Source organism: Canis lupus, chromosome 1 (genome assembly GCF_003254725.2).
Source record: "Canis lupus dingo isolate Sandy chromosome 1, ASM325472v2, whole genome shotgun sequence".
NCBI classification, from domain to species: domain Eukaryota; kingdom Metazoa; phylum Chordata; class Mammalia; order Carnivora; family Canidae; genus Canis; species Canis lupus.
The window spans coordinates 113,250,800-113,265,773 of NC_064243.1; the positions used below are offsets into that span (position 1 = coordinate 113,250,800).

Here is a 14,974-nt window from a genome sequence, read left to right on the forward strand (position 1 = left end):
CTCTGTCTCTCCCAGTTCCTCACCCTGGCAGCCGGCTCCGTGGGCTGCAGCCTGGTACCCAGCGGGGCACACGCACAGGAAGCTGCCCGGCGTGTTCTCGCACCGCCCGCGGTCACACGGCGGGGGCACGCGGTGGCACTCGTCCACGTCTGCAGGCACCAACCCGGAGGGTGAGACTGGGGCAGACACTCCCCCTCACTCCCCTCCACGCCCGCCCTCGGCGGACTCAGGGAGGATGGGAGGTGGGGAGGCGGGGGTGGAGCCAAACTCGGGCCCGGGCCAGACTGGGGCGGGAGCCAGGGGCAGTAGGAGGGCCCAGAGCGGGTAGGTTTAAGGCGTAGGCGGGAGGGCCGGAGGGAGGGCTGGAGGGCGGGCAGGTGAAAGAGGAGGACCCGACGAGGACTGGGGACTCGGCCAGGGCGGAGGCGGGGAGAGGACCGCGAGGGGGTCAATCTGGGGAGGGCAGGACCTGGGCAGGGGCAGGGCGGGAAGGGCAGCTACGCGGACCGAACAAAAGGAAGGCAGGAGCAAGGGAAGGGGCGGTGCGGGGTGAGGACGGGGCTCGGGCGCGGCGGGGCGGGATCTGGGGTCGCGCGCGGTCAGGTGAGAGGTCGCGGCCTGGGTAGGACCGTAGGACCCGGGCGGTGCCTGGGGAGCGCGGGAGCCGGTCCCGAATACGGAGGAGGCGGGGCCAGGGGAGGAGCGGAGCCGAGCCCGGGCCGAGAGCAGCCGGGCGGTGGTGCAGCGGGGACGCGCCCCGACGGGAGGCGCTGGCGGGCGCGGCAGAGACAGTGGTGGGGCCGAGGGGAGAGCGGGAGCAGGTCTCGGGGCGGGAGCAGGGGCGCGGGGAAGCCGGGGGGGGGGGGGGGGTGTGCTGCTGGAGCCGGACCGGGGCAGGGGTGGGGCCCGCAGCTGCGGGGCCGGACTTCTCACCCAGGCACTCCGAAGCCCGCAGGCCCGCTCGGAAGCCCTGGCCGCACACGCAACGGAAGCTTCCCGGCGTGTTTTCACAGCGCCCGGGGGCACAGGGCGGGGGCACGCGGCGACATTCGTCCACGTCTGAGGGCACGGAGGGGGCCGGTCAGGAGGTGACTGGCAAAGCCCCCCCGACCGCCCCGCCTCCGCCCACCCCCTCTGCCAGGCTCACCGATGCAGTGTGTGCCCTGCGGGCTGAGTCGGAAGCCAGAGTCGCACGCGCAGGTGTAGCCACTGGGCCGTGGGATGCAGCGTCCCGGGCCGCAGACCTGGGGACTGCGCTGACACACGCCCGCAGAAGTACCTGGGGGGTCCAGACAGCCAGGGTTCCCCCATCTCTGAATCCTCTGTCCCTTTCATCCCAGTACAATCCCCTCTGCCTAAGACACCCTTATGGATGTCCCCCACCCCCCAGCCCAGTCTGATCCTCCTTTCCTTTATTCTGGGATGTACTCATCAGATGCTCCACCTGAATTCCCTTTATGGCCACCCCAAAGTCTCTACTTCTGATTATTTTGCTCTCCAACCATCTGCCCGAGATATAGTCTTAGTATCCTCTGCATGAAAATTGTCTAACTTTAACTGTGCACTTACTAAGTGGCAGAGTCTTCAGAGATGGTTCGACGAATCCTCACAATGATCCTCATTTTACAAATGAGGAAACTGAGGTTCAGAGAGGTTAAATGACTTGCCCAATTGACAGAGAACTTGAACCCAGGCCTCCTGACATCAGCTCCTAATGTTACCCAACACTTGGCTCTCCAAACTTTTCTCTCTTCCCACTCATTCCTTAACATCCCTATCCTGGAATCTTCACCTTGGAGCTACCTCCTAGAATCCCCACCTGTAATACCTCCACCAATGCCCATGATTCCCTCTACTGCACCTGATTCAGAGATCTCAGGACCAGACCAGGCAGGGATGCTGGGCAGGGGAAGCTCAGGGCCCGGCCTGGGCTCAGGTGGGGGTTCTGGACGATGGGTGGGCAGAAAGCCTGGCAAAGAAGAGGTATCAGTGAACAGAGACCTGGATTTGGGTGTCCCCCCTCCTCTCTCCTCTTTTCCTTATAAGGCTAGGCCAGCCCCTTGGAGATGACATATCCTCCTCCAGAAGCCAGCTCACCTGTGGGTGGCCTAGGGGTGGAGGGTGGAGCCCGGTGGCTGAGGGACACTCGGGGTGGCTCCTGGCCCAGGGGCCTGGTGTTGTAGCGGAGGTCAGAGGCTGAGTAGTGGTAGCCAGGGCCAGCAGGGCAGATCTCTCGAAAACCCTCTGGGAACGAGAAAGGGAGGGAGAGAAGCAGAGAGAATGAGAGAAAGCAGGAGGCAATGAGAGAAGAGGAGTCTAGAATCTGGCTTTGACTGGGGAGCAGGGCTTGACTTTGGGTGTGGGTCAGAGGTTTGGGTTGGACTCTGGCTTGAGGTAGTACCCCGGCCAAAGAATGGGCTAAAGGCTAAGGGGGGGACCAAGGGTGTTTTTCCTAATTTGGGTAGGGATAAGGATAGGGACAGGCGTTGAGGGTGGGTGTGGTTTAGTCTGTTGAAGGGTCTAGTGTTAGGCAGAAGTTGGACTGCCAGGGAAGTGTCTCAGGAAAGGGGGGCATCTGGGGTGGTGCCCAAGAAGGAGCCTAAGCTGAAGGCAGGGTCTCAGGAACTCCAGACTTGGCCAAAGCTGGGAGACAAGATTGGGCAGGCAGCGTCTCTCAAGGGCTAGCGGTAGTCAAGGCGGATGGCGACTCAGGGGGTGTGTCTCGGTGGGCGTGGCCAAAGGTGGGGTGGGCCGGGCCGGAGGCGGCCTGAGCGTCTCGGGCTGGGGGCGTGGCCAAGGCTAGGGCCCAGTCTGGTTTGAGGGCCTGGAGTCCCGCGGCCCGGGGGCGGGGCCTAGAGCGGGCGCCGCGGCAGTCGAGTCTAGAGATAGACCAGGCAGGGGGCGCTCACCTGAGCCGAAGGGTGGGCAGAGCTGGCAGCCTCGACCCCAGGCTTTGCCCACGCGGCTACAGCAGCAGATCTGCTTGGTGATGTTGCGCAAAATGGGCAGCGAGCAGCCACCGTCGCGGAGCACGCGGAAGCAGGGCCCTTTGGCCTCTGAGATCACGTGCTGGGCTGGGGGTGGGGGAGTCGATTATTCAGGGCGGCCTTGGGAGTGTGACGGAACTAGGGGATCTGGGAGACCGGAGGATGGTCCCGGGGCGGGGCGGGGGGGGTCTTGGTGGGTGTAAAAGCCATTCGGAAGAGGTCGGAGAGGGTCTGAAGGAGAGGTGAGGGGTCTGGAGGTCTGAGAAAGGTTTGGGGCCTGAGAAGGGAATGAGAGAATTCTGGGAAGGATCTTAGGGTCTGCAGAAGGTCTGGTGGTCGAGGGAGTTGAAGAGATTCGGGGGTCTGAGAAGAGTTGAAGAAAGAAGATCTGAAGGGATAAAGATCTAAAAGTTTGAAGCGTTCTAAGAGGGACCGAAGCAGGACTAGGGAGTCTGAGGGTGTGTCAGTCTGAGACGTTCTGAGGGGGGTCTAATAAGAGTGATGGGGGGAAATCTGGGAGGATCTGGGGAGTCTTAGGGAATTAAGGCCCAGGGATGCTCTGGAATGGGCCTGAGGGCTGGGGGCGCAGACGCGGGATCCAGCCTCGGCCCCCTCCCAATGGCTCACAGATGCAGCTGCTGCGGGAGGAGTCGTGCAGGAAGCCGTCGGGGCACACGCAGGTGTACCCGCCGTGCGTGTTCGCACACTCCCCGTGCTGGCAACGTCCGCCGGTCGCGCATTCATCCACATCTGTGAGGAACGCAGTGGTCTCAGGGGCGTCAGGGATGAGCTCTCTGCCAGCCCAGCGGGCAAAGCCAAGCGAGCCCTTCCCACTCCTGCCACCCCCTCACCTTGGCAGGACCCATTAACCCTTTCAAAGCCGGTTGGACACGGTCCATCTGGGGTCCCTACTCGGTCGGAAATCCCTGCAGAGAGAAGAGAGGGGTGGGCCAGGGGCGGGCGGAGCGGACAATAGATGGGTGGGGACAAAAGAGGGATGGGAGAGATTAAAAGATGTTGGGTGTGGCTTGAGTGCAGGAGGAACCTTAGGCGGTGGGAGAGAAGGCAAAGTGGGAGGTTCCGGAAACGCACGAGTAGGGTCTGGGCGTAATGGTGGGGTGAGAACAGAGTAGCCAAGTCCGAAAGTAGAGTGGGCGGTCCCAGAGCGGCATGGATAGCTCCAGAGTGGAAATGATCCCCACAACGGGGTAGGTGTGGCTAGAACCTGCGAACACGGTTGGTCTACGGGCCGGGTACCAGGAGCCACGGGGTTATCACCTCTCCCCAGCTCCGAGCACCTCAGGGACGTCCTGGGGCTTACCCAGGTGCTCCGAACAGGACTGACAGTCGTGCACGCCCCAGGCCAAGCCTGCCCCTCGGCAGCACACCTCCTGAGTCCGGAGCCCGGGCAGCGGGGACGCACACTGCGGAGAAGCGTTGGGTGAGCGCGCCCCCGCGTGGTGGCACGCTCCGGGGCCCCTCCCCACCCGCCTCGACTCACTTCGCCTCCGCGCAGCTCCCGAAAGCAGTAACCGAAGCCGGAGGCATCCGAATAGCTGTCCTCGCGCGGCGCGCTCTGGGCCAGCACCGTGTAGGGCGCCGCCGCCTCCGCCCGCGCCGCCGCCTCCGCCCGCGCCACCGCCGCGGCGTCCGCCTCCTCCCAGGAGCCCGACACGCGCTCCACCTGGTGCACCACCACGGACGCCTCCTGCGGGTGCTCCACGTGGACGCTCACCATGGACGCCACGCCTGGAGGGAGGCACGGCAGGGCAGAGGCGTGTCTACACGGGTCCTTACGGACTGGGACTAGGAATGGGGGAAGGGCGCAAGGGAGAAGGGTACCCAGGGGAAGGCAGGAAAGATGAGGGTCGGAGAAACAGCGAGATAGTGGAAAGATGGGTCAGAGGGGACCCCGGCCGCACTCTCCTCACCGTGCTCGTCGTCGCGGTGGTTGGCCAGTGGCATGGTGTACACCGAGCGGGTGAGGCCTGGCATGGCCGGGGCCGGTGGCCGGGCGCCCGAGGAATGCAGCTGGCAGAACTTGCCAGCGAAGTCCGGGGGACAGAGGCAGCGGTCAGGCTTCACGCACACCCCGCCGTTGTGACAGATCAAGGGACACAGGACTGGGGGGAGAGAGAGGCTAGCTCAGACCCTAACGTTATACAAGTATCGCCTCCCTGTAAGTCGCTCCGCCTTGAGCCGTCTTGTGTCACCCCCGCCAACCCTGGACACCTGCATTGGCAGGGTCCTGTCGTACAGCCCTCCGGTATAGCTCCGCCCCCTGGGTCCGCTCACTACGCCCTCGGGCTCTTCATTCACTTTCAGGTCGCTCCGCCCTTCCTCCCCGTCCCACTTCGAGGCCGAGTCCAGGCGTTCCAGCCCCACCCCGACGGCGCTGTCTCCGCCCATTGGCTCAGCCCGACCACTCTAGCTCTTTCCTTAGCATCTAGCCCCGCCCATCTATCATCTGGCTGGGTCGCATGCTGTTCTAGCTACGCAGACCCGGCGCCGGTCTCTTCCATGGACTAAATCGACATTTTGCCCCCCGCCCCGCCCCGGGCACCACTCCCCTCTCCCAGCTCTGTCTCTTTACCGTTCTAGGTACACGCACATCCCCGTCTGGCCGGGTCCGCGACACTCAAGCTCTGCCCCCTAGTTGTGCGTCCCCCTGCTGAGGTCCTCGCGCACGGTACCCTCTATCCGCCGGATTCTAAACCTCGCCTGTCAAGGTGTTTAACCTGCGCCTTTAGCCCCGCCCACCTTCCTTCCCTCACGCGGATCCCCCCCCCACCCCCCGGCGGGCGCTCCTCCGGCCCCACCTCCTTGGCTCTCCGGGTGCCCTGGCTCCACCCACCGCGCTTTGTCTCCGCCCACCTCCGCTCCGACTCCGGCTGCGGAGCTCCAGCCCTGCCTTCCCGCCTCCTGTAGCCCCGGGGCGGGGCCGCGACGGGAACGCGCCTCCTCTCCCCGCTGCGCGCCCTCGCTGGGCCCCCGGCCACCTCTGGGCGGGGCACTGCCAGCTGTGCGGCGGGGTAAACAAAGAGAGGGGTGCGGTGGGGGTAGGGCGGCGGCTCCGCATTCCGGACCCTTGGGGAGCCCCGAGCCCTCTGAGCCAAAGAAGGCCGGACGTATCCTGCGAGGGCACCCCCTCCCTCTCTCCCCCGGGGCTGCAGGGAACAGCTGGAGACAGCTGTGCGGAGGGGAGGAAGGGGGCAGGCGGCTGGGGCCGTCCAGGAAGGCGTGTGTGGGATTCTGAGCCACACACTGGAGAGAAGGAAAGCATAGAGGGAGCCCCTTCAGTTTAGAAGGGTGAAGGGACTGGACTCCTGGAAGGAGATCACATAGAGTGCAGTACTCTGGGATTCAAAGAGGGCTCAAGGTTTCTAGAATGGAAAGAGAGCCTAGCTCACAGGAAACCGAAGCTCCCTTTCAACAGAAGTCTGCTAAATTATTTTGGGGAGAGTTACCTAGAAAACAGGACTCTAGTGCCTTCTAGGGGACAGCTAGATCGAAGGTGCTGAGAACAGGGCTTAGGTGGAGAAATGGGTTTCCCTGGGAGTCCCCAGCACACAAGAGCCTCAATCCTCTGGGAAGATTCTAGGATACTGTGGATCCCCGTCCCCTCCCAGGCTAAGGGATTAGGTGCTCGAGTCTTTGGATTAATGGCTACGTAGGGGGAGCACAGTGTCTGGAGAGTCTTCTTGTGAGAATCAGCTGATCAAGACCAACTCTGGGCTTCTCTGAAGATAGATAAATCAGAAGTTCCTGGGGAGGGGGTCAGCTGGAAAAGCAAGGCTTGGAAAGACAGGAATCAGGAATCTGATGGCACTCAGTTGGAAATATAAGAGAATGGTAGTCTTTTGTGGAAAGAGAATTCAGCTAGGGAGGGGAGTTATCACTATATAGGGTTTGTAATCTGGGGTTTCTCTGGAAAGTAGGGAGGAGTAGCTGAGGGACAATACTACAGAGTTCTCTGGTGAGGGGCACAGTTTGGGGGGATTACATCAGAAGAATGGGAGGGAACTTCACTGGAGGGGCTGGTCTCTGGAGTCTGTTGATAGGGGTGGGGAGGAGGCTTAGGGTCTGATGGCTGAGATTCTGGGCTCCCCTACTTAGGGGAGTCAGGCCAGGACTCCAGAGTGTCCTAATAAGGGTCCTTAATTGAGTAGCAGGAGAGGCTTAACTAGGAGTCAGGATTCCAAAATAGGAAGGGTCTCTGCCGGCGGTCAGGGTAATCCAGCTAGGTCTCAGGGCATTTCTCAGCCTCCACGGGCATTTCTCCACCTTCTCTCGGTCTGACTGCCGGCCCCCCACCCAGCTCCCTTGGGGCTCCCACACCCGCGACGGATCGCTACTTGGGCACAGCCAACTCCATGCCCCACGCCTCTGGATGAATAAGGAGCTGAGGACATCGGGGTCCTGCCGGGGTCAACCCTCCTCCACAGTCCCCTCCTGTGCCTCCAGGGGCTTGGCACCCGCCTGGGCACGGCGCCTGGCACGGGCGCGTTGGGGCTGGGCCGGGAGGGAGTGTAGGAAGGAGGGAGGGAGGGGAGGAGAGAGGGAGTGGCAGCGGGCGGGGGCTCAGGCGGGAGATGAGCTCACGCCGGCCAGGGCTGGATTGGCTGGGGGCCAGGCTGGGCGAGTTCTCAGAGCCAGGGGCCCCCACTCCCCACTCCAGAGGGCCTCTGGGGTTGGGGGCAGGTAGGCCCCGACCCGGAGGGCCCGCCCATCCCTGCACCCTGGGGCCAACAGGTGGCCCACCCTCCCCACCTCACCTGAGCCCGCGGGGGGCTCCCTACTGCAGGGGTGCCTGGTGCGCACCCTCCTGTACCCTCGGCCCCCAGGGGGCGCCCCTCCCCCTAGGCCTCCTATCTGGATTTCTCTCCCACGTGCGACCTTTGCAACTCAGGGGCCTGCAGAGACCCTCCTAGGGACCCCTTCCCGCTCAGCTCTTGGGATCCACTTTTCTCACCCCAATCCCCCTCCTCACAGGCACTCTCATCCTGGGCTTTCCTAATCCCTCCCACCCAAGATACAGAAACTGGGACACCCCTCGGGGCCCTGAAAGTCTCCCTTGGTCTCCAGGGACTCCTTACAATCTCAGAATTGGGGTCCCCTTCGCCAGAGCTCCCGGTCCCTCCACTCTGGTATCTCCCACTTGGACTCAGAGGCATGAAAGCCGGCCCCAATCCCCTCACGTGGGACGCCACAGGTCACTGAGAAGCCTCGTCGCTTGCAAAATCGGGGCCCTCAGGACTCAACCCCCAAAGCCAGGAATTGAAGTCCCCCTGCCTTAAATACCCCAGGGATTCCCCAGCACTCCTGCACACCGCATCTGGGCTCCCTCTCCCCGGGGGACTGTCTCTCCCGTCCCCGGGGACCCTCCTCCCCCGGGGAGCCCCTCCCTCGGGACCACCACCCCGCACTCACAGGCGCGGAAGCCGGGTCCCCCCGGGGCCGCCCCGCCGGGCGCGCCGCTGTCCACGCTGGTGGCGTTGCGGGGCGCGCAGGTCGGGGTACAGCGGGAGCCGGTTGGCCCATGGACGCAGCGCAGGCCGCACACGGCCGGGGTGAAGCGCACGCGGAGGCGCTCTCGGGGCCGGCCCAGCACGGGCTGCGGCCCGAGCAGCGCCAGCAGCACCAATAGCGACACCCGCGCGCCGCCCGCCATGGCTGCAGCGCCGCGCTCCGCCGCGCCGCCGCCCCAGCCCGCCCGAGGGGCCCGGCCGCGCCCGCCCGCCTGCGGGGGAGGGCGGCCGCGCCCCCGCTCAGGCCCCCCCTCCCCACCACTCCCTCCCCGGCGGCCGCGCGGGGGCGCGTGGGGCTGGGCGCGCAGCCAGAGGCGCGCAGGCTGGGCGCTAGACTCGCAGGGGGGAGGGGGGCGCCCCGTCTGCCCCCGCCTCGCACCAACAAGTGAATGGGGCCCGCAGGGGAGCAGCGGGGAAGGGAACAGGTGGGGGCGGGCCGGTTTCCCCCCAGACGGGGCTGACTCCATAAAGAGGAAAGAGGAGTGGGGGCCACATTTGGGGAGGCCGGTAAAGGCTGATTCTCCACCGCCCTAGACACAGAGAAGGAGGCTTCGTCTGGATAGGGGGCTGTCATGCACATCTGGGCGGCCAGGTGGCACATCTGGGGGAGAGAAGGGTCGGTGCACCTGGGCCCATGAAGGAATTGGGGGTCTGAATTGTGGGCAGGACGCTGGGGCGGGGGCACAATTGGGGATGCAGTCACATCTGGCCAGGACCCCCCACACCTGGTAGGAGAAGTCAGAATTGGATAAGAGCAAACGGCGGATTGAGGCTGTGGGCGGGGGTCCTCACATCTGGCCGGATGCCCACATCTGGAAGACTTTAGGGAGAAGGGGACACATCTGGGCTGAAGGCCACAGCAGGAGGGGGACTTTAGAGGGTGGTGGAGACTAGGGGGTGTGCTAACCCAGGGGCCGAGAGCTGGAGTGGGAGGAGGGCAGGGGGAGGGTCGGGGAAGCAGGGGGAGGCCTTTGGCTCCCAGCCGCCCCGCAATTTTGGGCATTCGGTGACCGGGCAGGCGCCAACCCGCACAATCGCTTTTGTTGTCTGGGCTAGTTCGGCTGCGCTCTCTGCCGGGACAGCGCCCCCCTCTTCGGCCGCAGGGAGCCCGGACGCCTGGCTTCCCGGCCACACCCCCGCGGGTCAGCGCCTCTGGCCGGCGTCTGGCCCTGTCCCGGGCTCACCTCTCGCGGCCGGACGCCAGGGTCCCTAGAGGGTCCGTGTCCTGAGGGGCTGGGGGGTGGGCTGAACTACAACGGGGGGCAGCTAGGCGGCGGCTGGACCGTGGGAACCAGACGGCTTTATCTGGCCCGGAACCCACCCCCTGCCCCCCGGCAGAGGAAAGGCGGATGTTCTTACCCCGGGTCTGGCCCGCAGGGGCGCGCTGTGGGGGCCTCCTTCTCAGCAGTGCCCGGCCCCCCGGCCCGCGGGGCCGCCTGCGTCTCAGCAGAGCTCGGGCCTCCTGCAGCCTGGGGAGCAGAGGACCGAGGAGACAAATGCGGTTAGACGGACGCCCCCTCCCCCCACGCCCACCGCAGCTAGAAGGGCCCTTCCCTGCCAGGGGATCTCCCGGTAGCAGCTCTCCCAACACCCCCTCCCTCCTCCCAATCCCTTTCCGGGGGCCAGACCTTGAGGGTTCTTCACAGGCTTGGGAGAAACAGAGACAAAGATGGGGGAGAAACAGATGAGGAAGGGAGAGAAAGAGAAAAAGAGAGACACAGAGGACTAGAGACAGGTAATGATGGGAGAAACAGACGGAAATGGCAAAGAACAAATACAGGGAGGGGACATGGAGAGAGGGCAGAGAGATGGAGACGGAAAAGCCAGAGGATGGGATAGGCATGCAAAGGAGACGTAGAAACAGAGATAGAAGTTGAGAGACACAGATAGAGAAGAAGGGAGGAGACGCAGGGAGCAGAGAGAAAGGTGTGCGGGACAGAGGCAGAGCTGGGAGCTCCTGCGCGTCTGGTAGGGGAGGGATCGCACACTCACGTCAGTGGCTGCCAGTTGAGGGACACCTGTCTCTTCCTCACACTGGGGCTGGGGCTCGGCACCACCAGGGGCACTGAGGTCAGGCACTGCTGTGGGCCGGCACACTTTTCGGGCGGGCAGCTCTCGACCCTGCAGGAGGCTTCGGAGACAGCCAGGGACTAAGTGGAGAAGGAAGGGACTGAGTCTGTCTTTCCACCAAGTGCATCTGGCATTCCAGCTGGGATGAGGCGTGAGGAAGGGAGCCCGACCCCTCTGCTCTTACCCTCTCTCACTCCCTACCCGTACCCCACCTAGAAGAACCCACCTCTGAAGCAGCGACTTCTCCTGGGCGATCGGCCTGGGCAGCACCGACAAACAGCAAGACTATAAACAGGGGTGGAAGTCACTCAGGCCCCTAGCCCCCTAGGACTCCCCAAAGAGGGCAATGGGGGGTAGGGGTGGGAGAGCCAAGAGAAGGCTTGGGAGCACTCGAAATGGATGTTTGATCAATCGGAGGCGCTAAGCTGGATGCCTCAGTTTCCCCATCTAAACAGTGAGAGGCAAATTGGCTTAGACTCTCTGGGGATGAAGGTCACAGCAACCCTACTTTTATTTATTTACTGGTGTTTAGTGGTAAAGTCTTATTGGTAAGGGCATCTTAAAGTCTTTCTTTAAACGGCTTTTTTTTTTTTTTTTTTTTTTTTTTAAAGACGCAAAGAGGATTTCTAAGCGCATTTCCAAGCCCCGACTGTCTGGGAATCTAGAACCCGCCCTCCCCGCACGTCCCTGTCCTTGACTCAGCCGTCATCCCGAGCGTGGCCGGCAGGTGGCGCCACTTCCACAGGCCTCAGCAGCTGGGGAGGGAGGTCCTCTTTTGACTGTGGGTCCAGCAGGGTGCTGAGGTGGAGGGGGATACCGAAGGAGCCACAGCCCAGAACTGGGAATCCCAAGGCCTGAGGTCTAGCCCGTTCCTGCCCTTCCACGCGCTGCGTCCTGGAGCCAGCATCTCCTGGTCTTTGGGCCTCAGTTCCCCGCCTGACCAGGAGGAAGGAGTCGTTCTTCGAGAAATCTCCGCGCCCAGAGGGTCTCAGATTCTGGAGAGCGGAGTCCTCAGCTCCAGCGCAAGTGCGTCGCAACGAGGGGGCCCCCCAGACAAATCCATTATCCGCAGGCTAAGGGGGGCGAGGGACGAGGACGCGCGCTCTGGCCCCGAGAGAAGGGCAGTGGGGAGATGCTGCGGAGGGGACGTCGGGCGCCTGGACTCTTTCCAGACGGGTGGGGCCCAGTGGGAGGGGAGGCTGCCCGGATGGGAGCCCCCGGGACCCCCGATCTTACCGTATTCCCTCCCGCCTTTTCTCCGGGTTAACCCCTTCCCGGCCCCGCCCCCGGCGCGGCTCGGGTTACTAAACGCATTCGCAGAGACCGAGGCGGGAGCGGAGCCCGGGGCCTTTGTAACGGAGCGCTGGGCCGCAGGGGGGGGGGGGGGGGGGTGCTGGGCAGACTGCTTCCTTGGAACTCGTCACCCGCAGACAGGAAGGGTAGCTATAACCCCCCAAATCTATAGGAAATTTGGGATCTCTTGCCGCGAAATCACTGGTCCTTCATTCAAGCCTGGAATCCTAATTCTAGGAAACCAGAGCATCCCCAGCCCTCATGAAATCTGAGGAACCCCCCGCCCCCGCACAACCCCCTGCAAGCCCCTCCGCCATCAAGCCCGAAGTCCACGTCTTCCTTAGTCATTAGGAAAATCCAAGTGTCCCTTTTAATTCATCCAGGCCTATTCCCAAACCCTAGAAAACCAGGACGTCTCAGCCCCACCATAGAATCCCTTCGTAACCTCCGATACTCCTCCTCCTTAAGCACCCAAGAAGCTTGGGAACCCCATCCCAGCTGGAGGGCCCCACCCATCTATCAGCGTAGGAAAACTCAAAGCCCCATCCCCATATAGGCTGGGACCTTTCTCCCAAAAAAAACCCTAGAATTCCCTGCGGCCATGTTATCCATCTACCACACCGGCGGCGAATCCCTCGCCTCAAAATTTCAGGACTCCCCGGATTCTAACCCCTGCAAAAATAGAGGGTCCTAGTAAACCCGAGGGCTCTGGCTCTTCCATCCCTACCCCGAAGCACTGGGTTCGTATTCCCCTAAACCCGCGAGTCCTTGTCCTTCCGGGCCACCAGGCTTACTGGGTGGAGGGGGCACAGGGAAGAAGGGGTCGCAGCGGGGCTTACCCGGCCCGGCGGCCCGGGATCCCCGCGACCTCGACGGCCTCGCTGGGGCCGGGGCTGGGGCTGGGGCTGGCAGCGGAGGCGGCGGCTGCGAAGAGCGGCAGCAGCAGCACCAGCAGAAGGGGGCGGCGGCCGCTGGGGCCAGGCCGCCGCATCGTGTCCGGCGTGGAGTCCCGCTCCAGGCGGGCCGTGTGTCCAGCGGGTCCGGCTCGGCGCGGCCCCGCCTCCCGCCCCCGCCCGAGGCCGACTCATTTTCTCCACAGTCCTAGCGGCTGCGAACTTCCCGCCAATCAGAGCCCGGGGCCGCCAGGGGGCGCTGCCCGCGCGGCCAATCGGAAGGCGGCAGGGGAGGGGCTAGAGGGACAGGTGCCGGGCGGGGGGCGCCGGGGCCTGGAGGTCTCGGTGCCGGAGGGTAGATCGGGGAGTCGGGGACCGACGTGGGAAGGAGACGCCGGAGGGTGGAGGTGCTGGGACCCCTCCCGCGGCTGGGAAGGATGCGTAGGCAGCGGGCAGGGTCCCCTGAACTGGACTCTCACAGGCCTCATCCCTTGCTCACCGTTGTGGGAGAATTTGATTAGAATTTGCTGCCCAACTGGTGTAAACGCTGGAAGCCTCTAGAGGTATCCACTTCTCACGCAAGAGACTCAGGACTCTGGGGGAAGAGCGCTAATCCTACAGTAAGCCCCAGGTCTGGCACCTCTAAGGCCCCAGGCGTTAGAGGGCCTCTAACGTCCCAAAGGATTTCCCCTTCTCGAGGGCCTATGCTTCAGGGGTTCCGGGTCCAACTAGCAAAAGTTTGCTCCTCAGAAGGCTGTAGCCTCTGACCCACAGGCTTTGCTCCCGGGGGGGGGGGCGGTTCTCAAAGAGCTGTTCTCACACTCCTCTCCATCCACTGCTGCCCCTGGAGCTTACCAGACGCCCCTTCCCTAGCCAGAATCGTTAAAGATTCCCAACAGCACCCCTCCACTGACAGTTACAGACTCTCTCTTTAGGGAATTCCAGTCCCCTCCCTGCGTAGGGCCCTCTACCATCCTTCGGGAGCGCCAAGCCACGGGGGAGGCCCCCTTACCTTAGGGGGTCACCTGCACTCTTTAGGGAGTTCCAGACTCCTAAAACCATATCCTGCCCCCTCTCCCATTGCACTTCTCCCAAAGTCACCGCCCCTGAGCTTCAGAACTGGCTTCCTACTTGCACGATTCTCTGAGTTTCAGGTCACTCGCCTTTCCACAGCGAACGCCGGTCCAGACCCCTACTTAGGATCCCAAGCCCCAGCCCTTTCACGCTAGCCCGGCCTCCAGGTTCCAGGCCCCACCCCTTTCATGTTCGCCCCGCCTCTGGGGTTTCAAGCCCCACCCCTTTGTGTTCGCCCCGCCTCCGGGTCCCAGGCCCCATCCCTGGAGGCAGAGTGAGGGATCTCAAGACTTCCAGTTCTGGATCCTTAGCTCCGCCCTCAGCAAATCACAGGCTCCACCCCCACAGGATACTAAGCCACCTGCCCCGACCATAGGGCCCCACCCTAGGCTAAGAATATCAACCGATCCAGCTTCATCCTCGTCCCCTACTCCTGCGCTTTCTTCCCGTGGAGGGTGTGCAGGGTGGATGGGCGACCCCTTCAGCCTCCCCCGTTACAGAGAGGCATCATCGGGTAACTCACACAGCCACACTCACACTATTACTGCCACCTCCAGCAATCCACGCCTCCCTCCCACACTGACACCTAGAATCTGGGCCCACCCACCACCCAGGGACATGCAGCCCCTTAGAGCAGTAACGATGACACTCAAGCCCCACTCACGGGCATTCGTGGGCTGTCCTAGCTTGATGATATGGAGTGCCTGCTGCCCACTGAATGTGCTCTGTATCCCTGTTTTTGTGAGGCCCCCCGCAACCCGGTTTACATGGCCCTGCAGGACAGCGTGTCCTGACACCCCCATCCCTACCCCCATTGCCCTCCTCCTCACCTCCTACCCTGTGGCTGGAGCATTTGCTGGGGGCGCTGCCGAAATTTCTCCTTTCTGCCAGGGATCCGGGGGCATCTTCAATGCTCGTTGCTAGGCAACAGCCTCTGGCTCACCACTACAACTTCCGGGGATGGTATTGGCTTCCCATCCCCCTTCACTTTGGAGTCCCCAGCTCCCAATTTCTCCCCATCAGTGCCAGTATCTTCCAGGGTCGTTTCTATGTCATCTTTTGGATCCTGTTCTGATCTCAACCCTTCAGAATCCCTCAGAGTTCTAGAGCTGTGGCATTCTGGAAGCTT

The 14,974-nt window shown here is 63.2% G+C and overlaps 1 protein-coding gene and 1 long non-coding RNA gene across 6 annotated transcripts in view; one reads left to right on the forward strand and one right to left on the reverse strand.

Annotated features, from left to right (window-relative positions):
• Window positions 1–14,713, reverse strand: part of LTBP4 (latent transforming growth factor beta binding protein 4) — a 28,189-nt gene extending 13,476 nt beyond the window's left edge. For 2 of the 4 annotated variants that reach the window (XM_049095076.1, XM_025424955.3), the window contains exons 1-15: window positions 12,718–12,908; window positions 10,812–10,870; window positions 10,508–10,646; window positions 9,875–9,984; window positions 4,919–5,110; window positions 4,489–4,736; window positions 4,309–4,411; window positions 3,839–3,913; window positions 3,615–3,737; window positions 2,910–3,074; window positions 2,098–2,244; window positions 1,862–1,969; window positions 1,148–1,279; window positions 934–1,059; window positions 24–149 (exon numbers count right to left, since the gene is read on the reverse strand). In XM_049095076.1, coding sequence (XP_048951033.1) covers window positions 24–149; window positions 934–1,059; window positions 1,148–1,279; window positions 1,862–1,969; window positions 2,098–2,244; window positions 2,910–3,074; window positions 3,615–3,737; window positions 3,839–3,913; window positions 4,309–4,411; window positions 4,489–4,736; window positions 4,919–5,110; window positions 9,875–9,984; window positions 10,508–10,646; window positions 10,812–10,870; window positions 12,718–12,869 — 2,005 coding nt within the window. In that variant the 5' untranslated portion in view covers window positions 12,870–12,908. Of the gene's footprint in view, window positions 1–23; window positions 150–933; window positions 1,060–1,147; window positions 1,280–1,861; window positions 1,970–2,097; window positions 2,245–2,909; window positions 3,075–3,614; window positions 3,738–3,838; window positions 3,914–4,308; window positions 4,412–4,488; window positions 4,737–4,918; window positions 5,111–8,417; window positions 8,697–9,874; window positions 9,985–10,507; window positions 10,647–10,811; window positions 10,871–12,717; window positions 12,909–14,675 lie in introns of those variants that run through there. The other 2 variants (XM_049095072.1, XM_049095073.1) reach the window with 2 other exon arrangements.
• The window catches only part of LOC118351625 (uncharacterized), a 21,760-nt gene continuing 6,814 nt past the window's right edge, over window positions 29–14,974 (forward strand). The window contains exons 1-2 of one of the 2 annotated variants that reach the window (XR_004807344.2): window positions 29–170; window positions 11,197–11,611. This is a non-coding gene — a long non-coding RNA (uncharacterized LOC118351625). The remainder of the gene's footprint in view (window positions 171–11,196; window positions 11,612–14,974) is intronic. The other variant, XR_004807343.2, reaches the window with a different exon arrangement.